The 22,335-nt window shown below is 59.3% G+C and overlaps 1 protein-coding gene across 3 annotated transcripts; it reads right to left on the reverse strand.

Moving 5' to 3' along the window:
* Positions 1-102: 102 nt before the first annotated feature.
* LOC115602230 (serine/threonine-protein kinase pim-1-like) lies at positions 103-20,762 on the reverse strand. 3 transcript variants are annotated; one of them, XM_030473129.1, is made up of 6 exons: positions 3,884-4,184; positions 3,678-3,784; positions 3,547-3,597; positions 2,700-3,066; positions 1,970-2,146; positions 103-1,687 (listed from the first exon to the last, which is right to left on the reverse strand). In XM_030473129.1, exons 1-6 carry the CDS (start codon positions 3,963-3,965, stop codon positions 1,530-1,532), a joined length of 942 nt encoding a protein of 313 aa, XP_030328989.1. In that variant the 5' UTR covers positions 3,966-4,184; the 3' UTR covers positions 103-1,529. The 3 variants fall into 3 exon arrangements, with proteins under 3 accessions (XP_030328989.1, XP_030328990.1, XP_030328988.1); XM_030473130.1 differs by lacking the exons at positions 3,547-3,597; positions 3,678-3,784; positions 3,884-4,184 and adding exons at positions 17,109-17,111; positions 20,750-20,762 and having other exon boundaries at positions 2,700-3,396; XM_030473128.2 differs by having other exon boundaries at positions 3,678-4,153.
* Positions 20,763-22,335: the final 1,573 nt, after the last annotated feature.

Genomic DNA, 22,335 nt, shown 5'->3' on the forward strand with positions numbered 1-22,335 from the left:
TGGTGGTCCCTGCAGAGTGGTAGCCACACTGTGGTGCCCGGTACCCCGCACACTCATAGCATGCTTCTTCCCGCCCCGCGATAAAGGGATGGCTCCATCACATCAAGTGGTTCATTTTTATTTAAAACCGCATAAAAAAAATAAGATTTCTGAGTTCCCCTGTACAATATGAACTATTAACACAAATCCTGCCGGCTCAACACTCAGTTACATGTCAAGACCTGACACACAGACAGCCTGGGCCAGCTCCCCCAGCCCAGCCCCAAACAAGACACCCGTGGGGACAACCAAACCTCATCTGCAGACTGAGAGCCTGCCCGTGGCAGGGAAACGGCAGCGACCACAACTATGGACACAGGGGGCTGGGGAGCAGCAGCCGCTCCGCACCTCCGCCAGGCTGCTGATGGGAACACTATGGACCCGGGGACAGACATGGGACACATACGGAGGGATGACCCAAATGGAAAACCAGGGGATCAGCAGCTGTAGGAGCAAGGCGCAGGTTGGAAACCCATGGGAATTATAAATAAATAAATAACTTTGCCCACCGGCTAGAACTCTTAAAAAAAAAACCAACAAAACAACAAATTCATGAAAATAAGTTAAAAACCAAAACTGGAGCAACAAGAAAAAAAGTCAAATCTTATCACTATTAACAACTGTACAACAACTTTGCTCCTCTCTAACTTTGTCCATATTTACAGCTCTGTTGGTTTGCATTGTTTGTGCATTCGTGAGGGCACAGAGAAGCAAAGAACCCCAGACAAATCCACGTGAGATGGAGGCACAGGAGGCATTGCCCGGCTGGGCTCCCACGTGTCCTCTGACCTTCTTGGGAAGGAGCTGTATATCCAGGCGAGTCTTGGAAAAGCACCAGAGTAGGAAAATTCAAGTATTTCCTCCAGCACAGCCCAGATGGCAACTGAAGGCACTCGTGCAGGGGGACAGCAGAGAAGAGGCACCACCCTGGACCTGCCCCCCCGATCAGTTCTTCCCTGTTGAAGCTTTTCTCACAAGAAGGTCCCTGTTCCTCTTGTGTTCCTGAATTCAGCAGGTCAGGAGACACTTGGGAGCCTCCAAACCCAGAAACAAAACGAAGAAACAAAACAAAACAAAGAAAACAAAACAACAACAACAAAAATCCAAAACACAGAAACTACACCCAAACCCCAAAAAACCCAAAACCCCAAACCCAGCTCCCTAAAAAACCCACCCCCCAAAAACCCCAAATCGCCCAAAACCTCCCTAAAAAACCAGCCAACCCCAAAACCCTACCCCAGCCCCCCTGAAACCCAAAATGGACAAAGCCAAACCCCGATCTCCCCCAGAAAACAAACCAGAACAAAACAAACTAAACAGAACAACACAAAGTCCAGGGCAGCCAGGCTGGATGGTGGCCGCTGGTGCTTGGAAAACGAGGTCCAGGACAAGCTGTGCGAGGTCCCATGTGATGATCCTTGCTCAGTTCTGTGCTCACAAGGACAAGTCTGGGATTCTTTGCTGCTTCTGGCAGGAGCCGCCCGGAGCTCTCACTTGCCAGGCTCCTGGATGAGGCTGTGCAGGTGGATGTCGGCTGGCTCCTGGGGCAGGTGAAGGGCTTGCAGCCACGTGTGGTTGAAAATGTCTTCCAGGGATGGTCTGTCGGAAGCGTGCAGGGATAAACACCACCGGATGAGGTGCTGGCACTCTGGGGAGAGAAGCGGGACCTGCCGTGAGCCACAGGAGGCTCCTGTCCACCCTGTGCCACTGTCCGCAGTGCTCAGGCCGTGCTGGGTGTGCTCAGAGCTGCACCAAACCTCCCGCTCCATGAGCCGTGCTGGAGGAGAGCAGGATGGCAGGACATGTGCCACCTCCTCCAGCTGACCAAGGCAGATCAGCCTCCTCCACAGCTCTCGGAGCAGGATGCTCGTGTGGCCAGAGCCATCTCCCAAACCCCACTCTCCCCAGTGCCACGAAGCCGGGTACCCACCGACAGAGACCCGGCGCCGGAAGAAGAGCTCCCCACCGATGATGTCCTCGTCACGCTCGAAGGGGACATCCCCACAGACCATGTCATAGAGCAGCACGCCCAGGGACCAGATGGCTGCTGGACGGCCGTGGTAGCGGTGGTAGCGGACCCACTCTGGTGGACTGTACACACGTGTTCCTACAGGATACAGGCACAGCTCAGCAGGAGGCTGCATCCCTGGGATGGCAGAGGCTGCACCAGTGGCCTCACGGGGACACACACACTGTGTCACCCGCCACCCCGTCACCAGCACGTGACTCTTGTTGACAAACTTTGGGTTGTAAAAAAAAGCCGCCAGTGCCGGAAGATGGCAGCACGGCACCGGGGAAGGACCGACCGTTACAGGCGAAAAACCCGCCAGGGGTGGGGAAAACCCGCCTGCCCCCGCCTCGGCCACCGAGAAATCATCATAACAAGGCACGGCAGACGAGGGGAGCCGAGCAGCCCCAGCGCTTCTGTGCCTGCAAATCCAACCGGCCCCAGCACGGGTTTGGCAACCCCCAGCCAGGGCAGGGCGGGTGGCAGAGGCTGTCAGCTCCTGTTTCACAACATCCGCCCCGCGCCAAAAAGCAACTTGGCAGCCGCTGGGGAATGAACTCCCCCTCCAGCAAAGCAGGGAACCGCCGGTGCCCAGCCAGGCTGGGCCCTGCACTGCCCGCGACCGGGAGCATCCCGCTAGCTCTGGGCTCACCATCAAATTCGGTGTAGGCCGTGTCCTTGAGGAAGGTGCTGGAGCCAAAGTCAATGAGCTTGAGCTCTCCGGTGGCCAGGTTGATGATGATGTTCTCGTCCTTGATGTCGCGGTGCACGACGCCACAGCTGTGGCAGTGCCGCACAGCCTCCAGCACCTGGAGGAACAGCCCCCGCGCCAGGTCCTCGGGCAGGAACCTCCGCTCCGTGATGAAGTCAAACAGATCCTGCGACGGCTCCGGACGCTCCAGCACCAGCACGAAGCTGTCGGGCAGCTCAAACCAGTCCAGGAGGTGGATGATGGCGCTGCAGCCAGAGCCCACCTTCTTCAGCATTGCTATCTCCATTGGTACTCGAGTGCCGTTGGGCTGCGGGGGGACCACGATGCCGTCAGCGGGGCTGATGCTGTGCTGGGGGTCCGGTGCCCCCTGTCCCGGGGTTGCTGCTGATCTGCCCTGCCCTGCCCCACTGGTACCGGCCATCTCCCAAACTGGGGAAAGCTCCAGTGTCCCCCTGCCCGGCCCCTACGGTGCTTGGACATTTCCCGATCCAAGCGATACTCCAGTGCCCTCCTGCCCGGCCCCACCAGTACCGGGCACCCCCCAACCTGGGGAAAGCTCCAGCGTCCACCAGCCCACCCCAATGTGCTTGGGCATTCCCTGATCCAAGGGATGCTCCAGTGCCCTCCTGCCTGGCCACTACAGTACCCGGTGCTCCCCTGCCCCGGGGATGCGGTGGTGCCGCCCTGCCCGGCCCCACCGGTACCGGACATCCCCCCGCCCCGTTGCTCCGCGTCCCCCGGTGACTCCCGGTTTCCCCTCCCGCTGTCCCGGTGGCCCCGCACTCACCAGCTCTCCCCACGAGGAGATGCGGTCCCGAGCCACGTGTTTGATCGCCACCTGCAAGCCAAGGGCAGCGTTGGGCTGAGCTGGCCCCCGCCGCGCCGCCTCCCCGCCCCGCCACCAGCCCCGCCACTTACCGGGGCGCTGTCGGACAGGCGGACCCCCGAGTACACGGAGCCGAAGCCGCCGCTCCCCAGCAGCGGTCCCACGCGGTAAAGCTGCTCCAGGGGCTCCTTCTCCTTCCCTGCGCGCCAGACGCGGCCGTTACCGCTGCAGCCGGGGCCCCAACCGGCCCCTACCCGCCGCCCCGGGCCGAGCGGAGCCGGGCCGTTACCGCCCTTACCCGCTTGCAGCTTCGCGGCGTGCAGCTCCGCGCCGGTGCCGGAGCGCAGATGAGCCAACGAGTTAATTTTCGAGAGCAGCATCCCGCTCCCCTCGCCCGAGTGGGGCCGGTCCCGGCACCTCCGCAGCCGCACCGGGCTCCGGTGGCTCGGGGCCGGCGGTGGCGGGGCCGAGCGGCCGGGGCCGGGCGGGGCAGCCCCGGGGCGGAGGCGGCCGCGGCGGCTGCGGGGCGGGGAGGGAGCGGCCGCGGCCCGGCTGCTCCGCGCGGCGCCGGGCCCCGTCTGTGGTGGCGGCCCCCGGCCGGCCCCGGGCGGAGCGGGGGCTGGGGGCGGGCCGGGGAGCGCCAGGGGGCGGCGCTGCCGCGCCGGAGCCAGCGGCGGGGCCCGCCCAGCGCTGCCACCGCCAGTAGCGGGCGAGCGGAGCAGCGCGGGAGGGAGCCCCGCGGGGCGGCGGGAGGAGACCCGGGGCTGGGGGAGCCGGGGGGCTCCAGCGCGGGGCGCGGCGGAGCGACGGCTCCGGCTTCCGGAGAGATACTGGCTGCGGGTCGCGTCCCCGCTCTCAACGGCGTCACCCCCGCGGCCGAACCGCGGCTCTCCGCGTCCGAGCCCTCCATGGGGAGCTTATTCCTCACATTATCCCTTTTCCCTGCAGCCTCGCCGCTCCCCGGCGGTGCCCGGCGTTCCCCGGACCCCGTCTCGCCCGCTCCCCCCGTGCCGCCGTTACTTCATCGCGGGCAAACGGGTGTCTAAACTTTTCCCTTTTCTAGTAAAAGTGGCGATCGCAGCTGGGACTCTTGTCTATCAACCCAGTTTTCCCTGTTTCCCCTGCAGAAGTCACTGGCTGAGACGCTTTCCCGAGTTCCAGAGATAAGATAAATAATTTACTGGATGGAGGTCTCTGATTACTCACTCTATTAGCATTTAGAGCAAAGAGCTCCAGCCACCGGGAGCTGAATTATTCCAGACGAAGCCCATCTGGACTCCCGCGCCCGAATGAGACTGAGGAGTTCCCAGCATCCCACACATACTTGTGGGATGAATTGCTTGAAATCGAATGGGATTTACTGGAAATGCTGGTGAGCTCCTGTCTCCTTTAGTATTTCTTGAAAGAAAAATAAATAAAGAATAAAATACAACCAAAATGCAACCCCCAAAGTGGTGTCTGGAGCTGTGCCTCAGCCCTTGCGCCAGCCGGGAAGTGCTCGCCACCGCTGTTGCCTCCTTTAGATTTACCAGGAATGAGGCACATCCTCTTTTGGGGACTGAGACAACTAAAAACCTAAAACCTGAAAAACCTACATTGGTTTTTACCCAGAAGGTGACAAAACAAAACAAAATGTTTTGGGGAAAAGTTTGGAAAATCTGACCCTGCAGCTTTCATCTCTTTTTTTTTTTTCCTATTTATTTTTATATATGTTATTGTTGTCATTTGGGGTGATGCAAGCTGAGGGCGGAGGAGAGGGGCGGGCAGGGCCTTTCTCCTGCCTTATTCCCACCCAACGCCTGGGCATATTTGGGACAACTGGTTCTGCCAGTCAGTGCTCACCCATGGGACGGGGTGACTTAGCATCTCGCCCCAAACCCATTATCAAATTCTTTGCCAGGATGATGAAAGGTACGGATGGGGCTGCCCTGGAAACCCAGCTCTTTATTGACAAACAAAGCTCACCCAGAGCTGCTGGGCCTTCCTGGGGGCTGCCTTCCCCTGACCTCCTTGGGAGGTGCAGCCTTGTCCTCACTCTGCCCGAACCTGCTCATTAGCGTGGATGGGAGCAGCATGTCTCGCAACCTGGATGAGCTGGGGCCAGATCATCCTTGTGCGTAAACCTGCTCATTGCCCCGGGGGGCTGAGTCAGCAGGACTCTTCCTGCCTGTGCCCAGGGGTTGCATCCCTCCTAGGTTAGGGAAAACCCCCATCTTGGACGTGATGGGGAGACATTTCTCCATGCCCTCGCCATGCAGAGCAGGGATGTGGCCCCATTTCCCACCTAAATCCATCTCTCTCCAGAATAACCCATCCCCATTCCCCAAATGACCCCAAACCAGGTATAGAAGCCACCTTTTCCCCCCAAGCCCATCCCACATACTCACCTTTCCCCTCCCAGCCCGGGCGAGGCCATTGGGATGTGTCAGACATTCAAACTAACATGAAACAAACCCCATCCTGCTGGGTACCCGCTTTGCCCTTATCCATAGGGATCACCTCTTCTCACCAACCCTCTTCCTCCAGGATGAAAGCTACCAAAGATGGGTGCAGGAGAGCAGCCTGTGTCTTTTAGCACTTGCATGGACACAGGGATGCCCAAACAGAACAGCAGGTCCTTCAGCATCCCTGATCCAGGCTGTCTCTTCCCACCCTTGGATAAAACCCGAGGCTTGAACCCCAGGGAGCAGTTTGCAGCTCAGAGGGGATGACACGAGCCTTGCAAGGAGTTAAAAGCCAAGCGCAGGACCATGCCTGGGAAGAAGCTGGACCCCGGGGTGGCACATGGAGCTGGTGGCAGGTCTGCAGGAGAGGAGCTTCCAACAGACATCAAAAGATCAGTTCTCGGCCCTGCAAACAATCCCGGCAGCTTTGGGGCTCTTCAGCAGCATTCCAGTCTAACCGGGGCTGCCTTGCATGATAATCAGGCTTAATTACTGCTTTATCGCTTGATTGCTGTGCTGGGCCCTTGGAGCTGCTGTGTTGCTTTCCCAGTTTATTTTCTGTATTTCCTCCCCCTCGCCTTCCCCGCCAGCACAATTAGCAAAGAGGTGAAAATGGGGAGGGCCAGGGTGATACCCAGGGGGTGGAGAGGGAAGATTTGCTGCCCAGGAGTCCCTGGAGTGGAGGGGAAGGCAAAGTTGCAGCTCGTGGAGAGTTAAAGCTGAGGTTTCCACCTGTGTGTCCTGGGAACAAAACAGCAAGGTCAATGCCAAGCCAAGAGCACGACCCCACATCAGCCCCACGAGCATCCCCCTTCGGATGGGACAGCATCCCCGGAGGAGGGAGGGGAGGATCGTGGGGCTATTAAAGCTGTGACACAGAAAGGCTGTGGTTTTCCAAGCATGAGCTTTGAGTCACTGTGTGACCTTGGCTGGGTCTGCCCGTGGCTCGGGCGCCCGCAGAACCGGCTGGGCCAGGGCGTGGGGCGAAGCGGCCGCACGAACCTGCCGGTGCTCAGGGAAAGAGTGAAACTTCCTCAGCGAAGATGCTCCCACCTACGTGCGGTGAGCAATCCCTGGCCACACCGGTGAGGAAGCGGGCGCTGCCCTCGGCCAGGCCCTGGGTGCTGCGGTTGGGACAGCCCGATGTGCTGTCACCCACTTGAAGTCACCTCTATGGCAGTGACAAGGTGCCATCGTGTCCCACTGATGGCTTTGGAAATGCAATAAGAGGGGTGTTCATCCGTCAGCATCATCGTGGTGTGGGTGGTGGGCATCAACCTGCAGCATGCAGCCGATCCCGGGGTGTTTGGAGGTACTGGCTCTCCCCCCAGCCATGGATTGGGATCATGGATGCTGGGAGCCAGCGTAGCTGCAGGGTGCTGCTTCCCCTCCCCATCCTCTGGGTCCATGTGGTCACCCCCAACCCATCTGAGCCCCCAGTGCAGTGGTGACAGCTTAGGAACCCCATATCCCACCCTGGGGCTGGAGTCACCTAAGGACAGGGAGGAGGAAGGTCCTCACTGGTGTGGTGGAGCACTCGAAAATGCCTCTAAACCATCACACAGTCCTGGCCTTTGGGTGCTAATCCCTGCAGGTTTAGGAAGATGATGGGACCTGTGAGTGGGGCAGGAGGTGCAGGGACCCATCCTGCTCCCTGGGACGAGCAGGCCTGGGGATTTCTTCTGAATTTCAATGTCTTTTTGTATGTTGGCTTTTAGCGCGGGCTTTTGGGGCGAGGTGTGCGGGGAGGCAGCAGCATGGCTAATGTGCTTTGTGAATGGAGCCGCACGGGGGGCAGCCGAGGGGATGGGGAGGTGGAGGGAGCCACATATTTGGGATTCCTTCATCTGGGTGGGCTCCTTCTCCCCAGACTCTCAGGATGTGGGAAATGGAAGATGAAAGGAGCTGCATTTCCAGCCTCTCGGGTTACAATGTCTAAAGCAGAAAAGGGTGGTTGGGGAAAAAAAAAAAGGAGAGAGAAGGGGGGGGATTGGGATGCTACAGGGAAACCTGGGTTGGGAAATGGCCCGGGTAGGTTGGGGCAGGGAAGGGGGCGGCTGGGGCTGAGCCGCTCGTGTTTCACATCACGTCAGGGCTGAGGAATTTCCTCTGCTCTGGGGGTGCCTCGCAGAGAAAAAGGGGGAGGCTTTAAGGTTAGCCGGGGATGAATAATAGCCAAGAGGCGAGGGATTAAAAGTGTTACCCAGGGGCTGCTGTTTACAAGCAAACCCTCTTTGCAGAGCAAAAGGGGAAAGAGGGATGCATCGGGGTGATGATGGGGGACCCCACCATGTGTCACCCGCATCCCTTCCCCATGAGCACAGAGGGGCGATTGCTCCCGGCTCCCATGAGCTTTCCCCCCACATCCCCTCTGCAGCAAGGCCCCAGCAGCCAGTGTGTCCTGGGGTGTCCCCTGCATGCATGGGGTGTCCTGGGGTGTCCTGGCTTCCCCGCTGTGTCCTCCCATGGCCCCAAGAGGTTTCCCATCCTTCCCATTCCCCTGAGTTGCAGCTGCCCGGATCATCCCTGTGCACAGGCAGGAAAATCCGCTTCTCCAAGAGGGCAGGAAAAGGGGCAGCCAGAAACACAGGGCTCTGCGAGGGGGCACGGGCTCAGTGCTAGGCCTGGGCTCGGTGTTTGTACCTTGCTGGGTGATGGGAGACCTGGACATCATCATCTGGCATCATCCCAACCATCTCCTGAGCCAAGCCCAGGTTTTGTCTCCAAACACTTCATTTTCACTTCCCCTTCATTGCTCTTGTGGGTAATGCAAGGTCAAGGTGGGGAGGAGGGGAGGGAAACGCCGTTCTCCTATTCCCTGTTGTCCTCCATCTCTGATCTGACAGCTGGGAAGGGACCGTCACAGGGTGGAAGTGCAGCGTCCAGACTGGTCCAAGGGATGCTGGAGGATCAGACCATGCCAGCACGTGCTGCAGCAACTGGGCTTCTCTTCCAGAGACTATGTGCTAGGGACAGGCTCTTCTCCCTGATTCAGCCCAGGGAAACTGAGGCACCGGGAGGGGGGCTGGAGATGGGCTTATTCCACCCCAAAAAGGGGATGAAAGGGCAAAAAATGATTTGCAAGCCAGGGAAGATGTGGATGGGATCAACCCAAGTGCTGCCTATGGCTATGCCAGGGAGGACTCTGCACCCAAGGGAGAGCCCTGACCATGCCTGGGGTCTCAGGATCTGGCCCCATGACCATGGGCTGGCAGTACTTGGGGGACACAAGATCTATCTACACCCAAGGCTCAGGCTGCCTGCACAGCCCCAGCCTGCCCTGGTGTAACAGGTTTTCCTTCTGCAGAGTGTTTGTATGAGAAAAGCACCTTTTAAAGGTTGTAAAAATGATTTTGGTGGCTGAGGGAGGAGCTGAGGGTGCCCAGCTCTCCTCTTCCCCCTCCATCCTGCAAACCCCTGCCTATTCCCAGGTACATTCCTGGCATTGCTCCGGCCGGGAGTGCAGGGAGGGCGCTGACCTCCTGAGCATGGGAAAAATGTCTGTCTGCGTGCGGGAAAGGAGGTGCAAATAGTGGGGGTGAGGAGGTCAGCCGGGAAATCCCTTTCATCTTTTCCCGGGCTTTAGCCAGCACGTGGCCCCGGAGCACATGGAGCGAGCGGGAGAGGGTTTTGTCTGTGCCTGGAAAAGGGGAGGCTTCTGGGTGGCCAGATGCTGGTTCCAAGCTGGAGGAGGCTGAGTTGGCACATGAGGTGGATGGTGGGGAGATGGGACGGATGGGTCACAGTGATCACCCCCGGGATAGGTGATGGGCAATTAGGTTTGGCCTTCATTCCTTTGCACAGCTCAGAAGGACACTGAGACCCCCAAACACCATCCCCTGCATCCTGCAATGCCCACAGCACACAGACATCAGCTCTTAGTGCTGGTGGCTCAGCCCCACTAGGGACACGGAGATTCCTGGGTACCAGTTTCTACCCCAGCATCACTCCAGGGAGCTCTGGGTGCCCAAGGGAGCCGGGCCATGGCGCTGCCCCCAGCCTGGAGAAATCCTGGTGGGAACCCAGTGCCATTGCCATGAGGGCAGCCTGTAGGCTGGGCTCTCCCTGTACTGGGTGCAGGGCTCTGGAGCAGCCCTGGTGCAGAGGCTGGGCTTGACGCTGCATCTGGGGCAAGCACGGGTCCCTTGGCAAGAGCATAATAAAAGGCAGATCTCACCCTCCCTGCCTGCTTGGCAAAAAAATCCTGAGTGGAGGAGATGGGGGGAGCCCCTGGGGAGCCCAGGAGACATGGGACTGTCCCCCGCTCTGCCACAGACCCCCTGCGTGCCCTCAGTCCGATCGCTCCACTTTATCTCCCCTGGACTATAATAACCCTGTCCCCATGACTTGAACCCCAGCATCTCCCTTCCAGCAGTGCCGGGAATTGCGTCGCTGTGGCTGTCGTCACCCTTGTTGGTCAAAGGAGGAGTCCCATCACAGCCGCCGAGCCGGATCCAGCCTGGCTTCCAGGAATTGGGACTGTGGGTGACAGCTGGTGCCTTGGGTGGCATCTGCTTGTCCTGACGTGCTCAGGGCCTGATGCCCCCATTTCCTAAAGCACCCATGTCCTCATGCACCCAGGTCGCGCTTCCCCGTGGGACTCCAGCTCTCCCTGGGGGCTTCCATCACCTCTTACAGTGGGGTGAGGGCTTCTCCTGCCTGCACAAAGCAGATGGTAAAACACAGACTAACGAGATCAGAGATTAATCTGCACTTTGCTTCCAAATCGCATAATCATGTAATTATTCTCAGTATCGGGGCGGAGCAGGCTCCAGGCTCCAGTCCCTGCTCCCTCCTGGGCCACTGCACATGGCAGGATGGTGGCAGGGGCACAGATCCTGCCCTGGTGCCGCTCCAGGGCCTGTTAGGATGATGGGGCTGCCTGGTGCCTCTGGGACCGTGTCCAGGGGGAGGTGATGGGGGAGGACGCAGGCGTGCAGGAGCAGCAGATCCCCATCACCCCCTTGCCCTGCCACATCCCAGTTCAACCCTGCACTGGGGTTACCCACCTTGTGCCAGGGTAGCACCACATCCCTGATCACCTTCACGCACCCCTTCACAGCCCAGGAGCAACTCCAGTGGCTCCCAGTTCCCACCAGTGACAAGCACTGGGATGCAACTGGGGAATTGTGTGTGTGATGCTGCTCTTCACCCCACACAGAGGTGGGTGGCGTCAGCCCCAGCGCCACAACCAGCTTTTATGGGTGAGGAAACGGGGGGAAATCTCATGTTTCGGGTGCATGTGTGGCCGGTGGCCCCACACTGCTGGGTGGCTGGTGGCACGGCCCAGTTATCAGCAGGGCTGGGCTGGTTGCTGGAAGAGGGCGGCAGCGGCGCGGGGTGACCCCACACTTCCTTCCTTTCCTGGAAGCTGCTCGCTCCGAGCGTCACGCTCGCGCTGATAAGCGGCTGCTTTCGCAGCGCGGGGCCGGCTTCGGGTTCACTCCCCGCTCTGCCACTGTCCTTCCTGCCCCGTGGGCACCTGCTTGTCCCGCCTCAGTTTCCCCTCCTTCCTAGAGGTGGAAACACATCCCCGCAAACCCCGGCTGCTTGCAAGAAGAGCAAGAGTGTGGATGTGTTGCACTGTGAGGTGAAATCATAGAATCATAGGATGGTTTGGGTTGGAAAGGACCGTAAGCTCATCCAGTTCCAACCCCCTGCCATGAGCAGGGACACCTTCCACTAGACCAGCACCCACTGGTCCCTCTTGTCCTATAGGGTGGATGTGGGACCTAAGGTGTGGGGTAGGAGCAGGTTGGGGACTTCTCGGTCCCCCTGTGCTGGTGGCTGAGCAATCCCGGCTGCCTCTGAAGCCGCTGGCAGGGCAATGCAGGCAGGGTCCTGCCTGAGCCAGGCAGCGAAGGCCGGGCGCGTACCCAGCGCGATCCCCTCCCTGCGTGGTGGCAGGTCCCTGCACGCCGCAGAAGCCACTGCCGCGGGTCAGGGAGGGACAGGCAGGGCAGGTGAGCCCGGCTCAGGGGGACACTGAGGCAGTGGCAGGGATGCTGTGTCCTACAATCACAGAATCGTAGAATGGTTTGGGTTCGAAAGGGCATTAAGATCCTCCAGTTCCAACCCCCTGCCAGGGCAGGGACACCTTCCACTAGAGCAGGTTGCTCCAAGCCCCTGTGTCCAACCTGGCCTTGAACACTGCCAGGGATGGGGCAGCCACAGCTTCTCTGGGCACCCTGTGCCAGCGCCTCAGCACCCTCACAGGGAAGAACTTCTGCCTAAGATCTAACCTAAATCTCCCCTGCTTAAACTTGAACCCATCACCCCTTGTTCTATCGCTACGGTCCCTGATGAAGAGTCCCTCTCCAGCATCTTTCAGACACTGGAAGCTGCTCTGACATCTCCACGCAGCTTCTCTTCTCCAGGCTGAACAGCCCCAATGTCCTACCCGAACCCTCCTGAACAGGCACCCAGCATCCCAGCTCCCTGCACACCGGTTTGCAGCTCCTGAGGCTGCTCAGAGCCAGGCTGGTTTCATCAGGGTTCAGCCCTGGGTCTTGAACCTGGCAGGGGCTAGGTGCTGGGTGCTCAAATTCTCTGAAACCCCGTTTGGATCCACTCTGTTGCCTGCAGCAGTGCCCTGTGCAGGGACCAAGACATCCCCATGGGATTGCCATACCCCTGGGACACCCAGCTCAGGGTCAGCAGCAACATTGGGGTGGTGGGGTCATCCCTACAAAGCCGGTGCAGGGCTGAGTATGACTCCTTTGCCTTATCTGGGCCATGCAAGGAGGAAGTTTGCAGGGTGGATTCCAGCAGGCAGGTAAACAGCAGCCAGATGGGACCCAGATACCTGCCCGGAGACACCCGCCGAGCCGGGTTTGCACAGCCCGGATGCTTATTTGCTCTAGGGAGGGCTTTTCCCTCCATCAGACGTCAGCGGCGGTGCTGGGACGTCACCTCAGCACCCTCGCCTGGCTCCTTCGTCACCCTCCTGGCCAGGTGCCTGCATCCGGGGTGTGGGTGCTGCTGTGGCATGGCAGGGCTGGGAGGTACCACGGCCTCATCTCCCATAGTCGGGGACCAGCATAATGCCTGGGCCTCCTCCACCATGGCCAAAAGCGCTCAGGGAGCTTTGGGTGCCTGGGAGTGCCGGGGTCAGGGTGGCAGCATGCTCTGGTCTGGCCTCAGTGGACCCTTTTGCTGTGGGGCGAGGGGGTGCTGCTCTGTCCCCACCTCAGGTAGAGATGGTACCGTGGCTGCTGGCAGCGGATGCCAGGCACGTCCTGGCACACGTGTGGGTGCACCTCGCACCCAGCCCTGGCAGTATGCTCTTGGCTCCTGTTGCGAGATCCACTCTCGGCTCATCCGGCTCACCTGGCTCACCCGTCTCCCACCACGCCCGGAAAGCCTGCACCCTTCCCTGCTCCAGGGGAAACCGTGGCACTAGGTGTGCAGGACCGATGCAGGGCCATGGAGGAGAGCTGCTGGGGGGAGGCCACCAGGCAGCCAGGGACGGCTGAGCCTGGTACCAGTGCTACCTGCATTGAGCATCAACCACCCATCGCACCACAGCACCCTCCATCCCAGCGTGCTGCTGCAGTACCTGAAGCCCTGATGCTGTCTGCATCTCTCCCACCCAGTGGATGCTGGTGGGGTGTTTCTTCTCCCAGGCCCCCATCTCTCTCCACATCCCTTCCCTGTCCCTGCAGCCAGGGTGCCTGCAGTGGGATGCCTCCGGGGTGCGGTACCCACCACAGCATTGCCAACATTTCATAGAACCATAGAATCCGAGACTGGTTTGGGTTGGAAAAGATGTTAAAGCTCATCCAGTTCCAACCCCCTGCCATGGGCAGGGACACCTTCCACTAGAGCAGGTTGCTCCAAGCCCCTGTGTCCAACCTGGCCTTGAACACTGCCAGGGATGGGGCAGCCACAGCTTCTCTGGGCACCCTGTGCCAGCACCTCAGCACCCTCACAGGGAAGAACTTCTGCCTCAGAGCTCATCTCAATCTCCCCTCTGGCAGGTTAAAGCCATTCTCCTTGTGCTGTCCCTACAGGCCCTTGTCCAAAGCCCCTCTCCAGGTTTCTTGTAGCCCCTTTAGGCACTGGAAGACTGTTATAAGGTCTGTATTCCCCTGCACTTTGGTGGTAAATAGAGCAAAGCTCACGGGGTTTCTTGCTGCCGCAGGACCAGCACCCACAGGGTGCTGCTTCCTTCCCCTGCCAGGGCACTGAGGGAAAGGCCAGGATCCCGTCGGCCACTCGGGGCGTGTGTTTACCGTGTCAGGAGAAGCCGTAAACTCGCCGGGGTTAATTGAAAGCCGGTGCTGTGGGTTTGGCTTAACCCACCCTCCTCCTCCTCCTCCATTAGATAACGTCTCGCTGAAACCACTTTGCAAACTCACAGCATTCCTGTGTGCTGAGCACCGGGCAGCCGGCGGGACACAGCCACCATGGGTGCTCCATGTGCTGCGGGGCTGCTGGATCTGCTCCTCTGCACCCATCATGCCCAGGTCCTGGTCCTGGTCAGGAAGGGGTGCCTATAGCAGTGAAGAGAACAGACCCACTTGTGACATGTAACCTGGATGGCAACAAGACAGGATGGCTGGGGGTGGTGGGATGAGGCAAGACACAGGGTTGTGCTGGAGGAAGCAACCTGAGGGTCCCCTGTAGTGGATTCAAAGAGCTCAAGTTGAAAAAATAAAGGGAGATGATTTATTTGGGCGGGGGGGGGGAATCTGAGCAGCAAGTGGGACGTTCCCAAGAAGAGCTGGTGGGGAGAAGCAATAGGAACCCTCGTGCGTCTATGCATGGCATTGGAGCTGCTTCCCTTTGACCCAGCATAGGGAAACTGAGGCATAGAGCCAGGCAGGACTTGGGGGGCCTGGGCTGCACTGGAGTGTTTGTGGGGAGCCCATTCTCCTCTGGAGTTCTGCAGAGCTGGCAGAGGAAGAGGAAACACACAGGTTCTGTAAACGCTGGTTTGCCGGCAGAAATACCCCCATGGGCTCTCTTACTGTCACCGTCCCCATCCTCTCCCAGGGGACCCAAGGGGGACCCCGCTGCCTCCGCCTACCTGGCACAGTGATGGGGCTGAGGACCTCCAGCATCTGGAACAGGGAGAAGTTCACTTTGCCAGTGGAGTTCAGGCAGAGGGCAGGGGCAGTGAGGAATGTCGGGTGTCCTCCAGCCCTGCTGACCTGCAAGGAATGCCGTGAGTCACGGGGAAAGCATCCCCGCGCCACCAGCCCCTCAGCCCAGCTGGCCAGGATGGGGACTTGAGGCTGTGAGTGCTGCATTGTGGGTTTTGGGGTGAGCCAGGGGTGCTCAGTGTCCCGGGACGCCCCCATTACACCCTACAGAGATGCCCAGGGTGATGCAGTGCCCACCCGGGGTGTGAACCCAGCTGAGATGCTGGAGGTGGCCATCACCCCGGCATCTGGGCACGGGATAGGGTGGGCAGGCCAGGAGCAGTCCCCAGCCCTGGGGAGGCCAGACATGAACTCAGCCTCTCCGAGTGGGGAGGGATGACGTGATGCTGGGAGGTCACCCAGGGCCAGGAAGCTATCCCAGCCCAGCGCTCCGGGCTCTCCCACTCGGCCACCTCCATCCCCTCCGGAGGCTGGTGGGAGGGAAGGGGAAGAGATGTTTCCCGAGGCAGCTCCCATTCAACTCCTTCCCCCAAGGAAGCCGGTGTTTTCGGCTTTATCAGCTCACCACAGCTTCGTGCCCAGCACTGGAGAGGAGGGAAAAGCTTTTCCCAGTGGCACCTTATCAAGGCGCCGAGCCCCAGATGCCGCTTTGTTTCAGGTCGTGTTGCAAAAATAAAGAGGGAAATGGTGTTTTAGGGAAGAACTGCAAATTCCTGCAGGATTGTCTGAGCGTGCCCCAGTGTGGGACAGCGGGAGGCAGCATGAGGAGCAAGAATGGAGCGGGAATCCTGGGAGGGATCAATCCCTGGAGCATCCCTCCATAAGGGAGTGCCCAGAGCCTGCCTGGCTGTGCCCTCGCAACCACCATGGCTGGAAATGGGGAGGAATGGGCTATGGTTTTGGAGATGTCTCACCCCTGGGCTTCTCCCGGGCGCTGGGAGGACACTGGCTGCAGGGAGGAGGTGCACCAGCACCGGCCGCTTCTTCAAGAGCAGCTGCTGCTTTTGCTTTCATGCAATAAAAGGCAGCGGGTTATTGAAGGGCCAAGCATGGGACAGCAGGAACCTGGTGCCACCTCCTGCCTGTCCCCAGCGCCAGGGCAGGACTCCCAGGAGGTGGCAGGGGACAGCTGGGCAGCAGCAGGGTGCAGAAGCATGGTGGCCTCCAGGGGTGACACTGGCATCACAGGGGACATATGGTCCCCTCCCAGCAGCCGGAGCTCATCTCTGCTGCCTGAGGTGCCACCCCAAAGGCCACTTCTTCACCCATCCCTCCTGTCCCATGCCACTGCCCATCTTCCCAGGAAGAGCAAAGACCTGATGCTCTTGTGACACCTAATGGCAGTTACTGTTATCAGAGCCAGCGCTCTCCTAGGAAAGCTCAGCTCACCACTGAGCCACCCATCGAGGGATGTGCTGGTACCCAGCACAGGCTGGTGCTGCTTAGCCCCATGGGGCTGCCAGAGGGGTTTGAGAGATGGAGAGATGAGGGAAAGATGAGCCCAAGAGCTGTTTTTCCTCCCTGTTCTTTATGGAAACAGGTTGTGACTGTGCTGGTTGTCCACTCACCTCCTCCCATAGACTTTTGAACCTGCTGGCCACCTCCAACCCCAAACTGGTGCTTGCAGAGCTGAGGAGAACCAGGCAGGTGTACAAACACCAACTTCTGCTCTTCAATCCTCCCTCTACACGAAGGGAGAGGCAGGAGCCTGCCCACAACCACAGCATCAGACATCAGAGAATCCACAGCAAAGCACCACGGAGCAGCCCCGGCTCCCCAAATCCTGCTGCTGGAGGAACGCCCTGATAAACCCAGCCCTGTACTGGGGAGGAGGCCGTGCCCCTCACATCACAGCACCGGAGCCTTGGCCGAGGGCTCGCCCCAGGTTTGCATCACCTGGGTTGGAAATCTCCAGGACTGGCCCCAAATCCAGCACCGAAGGGGTCAAACCCTTTTAATTACCCGGGATCACCAACTGACCTCACATCCCTCAATTTCCCCTTTGCCCAGATCCCGCAGTGCTCCGGCCACTTTCCAAACCCATCCATGGGAATGGGCTCATCCCATCACACACATGGTCCAGACCTGCAGTTCCTCCAGGCCCCTTCCCAGTGATGGCAGAGCAGGATCCTACCTGAAAGACACTTCTATCTTCCACTGGGTGCACCCAGCGCAGGGACTGGGGCTGCAAGGCCCTTTCTCACCCCACATCCCTCTTCTGCCAGCGTGGGGTGCAAGGACCATGGGTGATGCAGGGGAAGGCGCAGGCAGAGGATGGGTTTCCAGGAATTCAGCCTTCAGCCCGCACACCACACTCACCACTACTTCTGTTCTTGAGAAAAGAGGTGATGGGGGACATGGCGCATATACGAGCAGCACCCATGGGTGGCCCCAGGCAGCATTACAGGAGGAATGAGGGAAATTGAGGCACAGAGCGGCTACCTGGGCTGCCCATGGGAGACACCAGCTGGTGTCACCGCAGGTCTCTGAAGGAAATGTGGATACCAAAGGTGGGAGCCAAGCCCAGGGGCTGGGAAAGCATCCTCCAGGCTGGACCAGGCTCCAGGAGACACAGCCCCGGGGCCTCCTCGTTGCCCCCCCCCCCCGCGTCTGCATCCACCTTCAGGCTATTTTCCCTTCCTGAAGTGGCTCTTTGCAGGGCTGCTGGCAGAGGGGGGCACTGGCTTTAAGTGTATTTGATGGATAATTCCTCATTACTCTAATGCATTTGCAAGCTGGGATAATTGATGGATGTTTAACAGGATGCGCTTCCGACAGTGGGCTGGAGAAATGGACTCCCATTACTCCCCAAACGTTTCTTTTTACCATTGAACTCCTTTGTTTCAATTGATCCTCAGCTTTCCCATCACTCGCTGCTCATTAATAACCCCCAAAGCAGCTGCTTCCCCCACTCCAGCTCCTCCCAGCCTTAACCTGTGATGCTGGAGGCTTTCACAGGGCTTTGGGAGTTGATGTGGGCATCGCTGCAGGTCTCTTGTAATAAACAAGATTTTCCTCCCCAAATTGTGGTCAGAGCTGAATAAGAGCAGGGCAAGGGCACGGCTGGGGTATCACCTGGGTCAATCAGAGTGGTGCAAGCTGCTTATCGGGAGGGAATTTGGGGTGAAGTGGGGGAGGTAGCCGAGCCCAAGGGAGAGGTCGCCCCTCGGGGCTGGTATCAGCCTAAGCCAGGCCTGGAGCTGAGCCCGTCTTGGCCTGTGGTGCTTTTATCTGCGGCTCCCTGTGTTCAGGAAGGGCAGCCGGGGGTTATCGGCTCTGCCCGTCCCCTGCAAAGCCCTTTCCCCCTGGAGAAGGGTCCCTGCACCCTGCAGAGCCACCCGGGGGGGCCAGCAGCAACCTGGCATTTCATTTCCTTGGGTCTCTGCAGTAAAGCCTCTGGCAAGGCTGCAGTAAATGGGGCTCCTTCTTCAGGCACGGCTGCAGCCCCTGTGCCCCTTTCCAGGCTGCTGTGGGGCGCCAGCAGTGCTGGGGGTGGCCCAAGGGCTGTTTTCCCGGTGATGCTGAGCTGTTTCCATTCCCCATCCTGGTGCACCCCAAGCTGAGGTGCTCCCTTGATGCTTCCCCCATGCACCCAGACTAACCCTCCCACCTGCACCCCTGCTGCAGCCCCGTCCTTGGCCACTCTCACTTCAACTGGAGCTCACACTTTCCCTATGCCTTTCCCCAGCAAACCTCAGGTCCTGCATGACTGTTTCTCACATCCTCACTTCTCCTTTCCAGTTCCCTCCGTAAGCTGCAGAAAACTTGCAGCTGCTTCAGGGGCTTTTCTGCTCTCACCCCCTTATAGCACATGGACCTCGCTGGGTCCTCCCAGTGAGCCTCTGCTGCCATTCGCAGCAGTTACCTGCCATGATGTGGCCTTACCCTGCACCATCCCTGATCTTTCTAGGCCTTTTCCCATCCCCATCTTGCCCAGGATGAAGCAGAAGAGCTTTGGCACAGGAGACGAGCAGCCACTGGCCTGGTTTAAGGCAGAATTAGCAAAAAGAGCAAAGCCCAGAGAGGGGAAACTCAGCTGAGACTGCTCAGAGCGGGTGGGGTGAGGAGGAATGGGATAGATCCAGCTCAGCCTGGAAGATGGGATAGGGATGGTTGTGAGATCTGCCGCTGGGATGGACGTGGTTGGGATGGAGGGTGGGCAACGGGGGCCTGGAGGAGATGTTATTGCCCTGGGATGCACTTGAGGGGTCCGAGAGTCCAGGTCCCAGGGCATGGACCAACCTCATGGAGCGCACGCTGCTGGGCTATGCCAGTGAGAGCGGCAAAACCTCAGTCCCAAAATGTGTTGCTGCTGTGGCTGAAGCTTGAGATTGAGCCCCATGCACGCCCCAAAACATGGGCTCACCCCATGCTCAAGAGCAAATGGGTCTGGAGGATGCAGTTGGTGCTCCTCAGACCCCTGTGCTGGGGAGCAGCCATCTGCAAACATGCCCGTTTGCACAGCTCCAGGGGAGGTGATAACCTCAGAGCAGCTCCGGTGCCTAAAGGGGCTCCAGGAAACCTGGAGAGGGGCTTTGGACAAGGGCCCGTAGGGACAGGCCAAGGGGAATGGCTTTAACCTGCCAGAGGGGAGATTGAGATGAGCTCTGAGGCAGAAGCTCTTCCCTGTGAGGGTGCTGAGGCGCTGGCACAGGGTGCCCAGAGAAGCTGTGGCTGCCCCATCCCTGGCAGTGTTCAAGGCCAGGTTGGACACAGGGGCTTGGAGCAACCTGCTCTAGTGGAAGGTGTCCCTGCTCATGGCAGGGGGTTGGAACTGGAGGAGCTTGAAGGTCCCTTCCAACACGAACCATGATTCTATGATTAACACACTCCCTGTGACAATAAATACCCCTCTGAGAAGGGATGTGCTCCATGGGATGAGCAGGAGGGGGACAGGGGGACAGCAGGGGCTGGGGCTCGTCACCAGTCCTGAAAGTGACATCCAAGGGCAGACATCTAAACCGGGCTCGTGCCCAGAGATGTCCCTGTTGACTCCATACCTGCCTCATGAGCACCCACTTTTGGTACCTGCCCATTCAGGGCATTCCCAAGCCAGGACCAGGCTTTGGCCTGGGCAAACCTGGGGGGTCCCGGAGCTGCTTCTGCCATAGCTCCAAATCCCCTCCCAAATCCTGAGCTGCAGCACTGGCCTTAAATCACCATGGGAAGGCTGGTAAAAGCCTCAGTGCCTTCAAGCATGAAACACAAAGCACTCACCATCCCCTTTCAGCCTGTTCCCTGAGTGCCCAGCTCACCGCGTGAAACCTTTTATATCCCCCCTCCTTGTTTTCCCCTCCCAGCCCCTCCATGAGCAGCACACTCCCAACCTGCTCCCTGCCTTTAGTATTTAAAATCAAGGAGGAAAACCAAGGCTGCAATGCCCTTTTTCCCATCTGAAACAGCATGGGGGGTGAGGAGGAGGGATGGGAGGCCAAATCCATCCCATCCCCTATGCTGACCACAAACCCACATGCGCCAAAGGGTTGGATTTTAATGGGAAGGGCTCGGGGAGGCATTTTGCAACGAGGGACGGAGCAACTGCAGATGTGTGATGGGGATGTGGAAAGGTCCCCAGTGCTCCATAGCGGGATCAGCGCCCTGCAGAGCTGGTACCCACCACAGTGCAGTGAGGGGGCTGGTGGACCCTGGTGATGCTTCCCCACAGGGATTGCGTGGGGATGCATGGTCCCACCACAGCCTGATAGGGATGGAGGCAGCCAGGGGTGCTGCAGGGTGCTGGGGAGCATCGTCCCTGCATCCCGGTGGCAGGGACAGCTCTGTGGGGCGATGCCATTGCGGGCAGATGGGGGTGCGGGAGGGTGGGTGGCTGGGACTGTCCCCGGGTGCTGGGAGGATGCAGATGGCTCGGGGTGGGATGCTGTCATGCTGCTATCAATCAGAGGTGGCTTTACTGAGCAAGGCAGCATCTCCAGGGTGTAAATCAGACCTGAACGAGACTGAGGATTTCTCTGTGAGATCTGGCCTTGCTGCTGGCACTCACTCTGGTGACAGTGTTGTGATGGGGAGGTTTTGCGTCCCCACTGCCTGGCAAAGGCACATGAGGATGTCTGCTGAGGATGCTGAGGTGCCACCACTCCACTGTGGGAGAACATTGCCTGGGGGAGCCTGAATGGCAGCTCCCGGCAGCCTGAGCCCCTTTTCCGTGTCTCCTCTGGTTTCCACCCTGCCGTGTCCTGCTGACGGAGTCCTCCTAAGCAGGTTTCTCCCCATGCACTGTAGCCCTGTGGTCTTTGTAAGGAGCAATAACGTGCGTGTGGTTCCTGCACTGTATCCACTCTCTTCACAGGCTGAGACTTATCTGTGCAACACCACTGTTTGCTCCCAAGGTGCCCCAAAGAGAGACTGGGATGGAGACATCAGTTGCTCCACAGGGTTTCATCTTCCTTTCCCTGCACTTGTCCATTCTGCCCCAGGTTGTCCCCATCACCCCCATGTTCCCTCCTTTCCACCCTTCAGCTCCTGCCCCAAAGCTGTCAGTGTGCACTCAGAGCCCAAACCCCACCCTGTGTGCTGGGCTGAACCCCCAGAGAGTGAGCAGCAGGTCATGGAGGGGATCCTGCCCCTCTGCTGTGCTCTGGGGAGACCCCCCCTGCAGCCCTGATCCAGCTCTGGGGCAACAGCACAAGAGGGACATGGAGCTGCTGGAGCGAGGCCAGAGGAGGCCCCGGAGCTGCTGCGAGGGCTGGAGAAGAGAAGGCTCCTTAAGGGGAGACCTTAGAGCAGCTCCAGTGCCTAAAGGGGCTCCAGGAAACCTGGAGAGGGGCTTTGGACAAGGGTCTGTAGGGACAGGACAAGGGGAATGGCTTTAACCTGCCAGAGGGGAGATTGAGATGAGCTCTGAGGCAGAAGCTCTTCCCTGTGAGGGTGCTGAGGCGCTGGCACAGGGTGCCCAGAGGAGCTGTGGCTGCCCCATCCCTGGCAGTGTTCAAGGCCAGGTTGGACACAGGGGCTTGGAGCAACCTGCTCTAGTGGAAGGTGTCCCTGCCTGTGGCAGGGGGTTGGAACTGGATGACCTTTGAGGTCCCTTCCAACCCAAACCATTCCATGATTCTATGACTTTCCCTGCTCCTGGTGAAAGGTGGCTGGATCTGCTCTGTCCCGGCTACAGTGGCGGCCGGGGCAGAGCCTTTGGCAAAGGAAGAGCAGACGAGCTCCTGCTTTGGCTCATGTGAGCATCT

Source organism: Strigops habroptila, chromosome 18 (assembly GCF_004027225.2).
Source record: "Strigops habroptila isolate Jane chromosome 18, bStrHab1.2.pri, whole genome shotgun sequence".
Classification (NCBI taxonomy): Eukaryota; Metazoa; Chordata; class Aves; order Psittaciformes; family Psittacidae; genus Strigops; species Strigops habroptila.

Bases quoted from the DNA above. Each gene is read 5' to 3' on its own strand.
- LOC115602230 (XM_030473128.2), bottom strand. From the start codon at position 3,965: ATGCTGCTCTCGAAAATTAACTCGTTGGCTCATCTGCGCTCCGGCACC. The intron at 3,598-3,677 runs GTAAGTGGCGGG...CTTGGCTTGCAG, and splicing joins GCCTGTCCGACAGCGCCCCG to GTGGCGATCAAACACGTGGC. The intron at 2,147-2,699 runs GTGAGCCCAGAG...TGTATCCTGTAG, and splicing joins GGCCTACACCGAATTTGATG to GAACACGTGTGTACAGTCCA.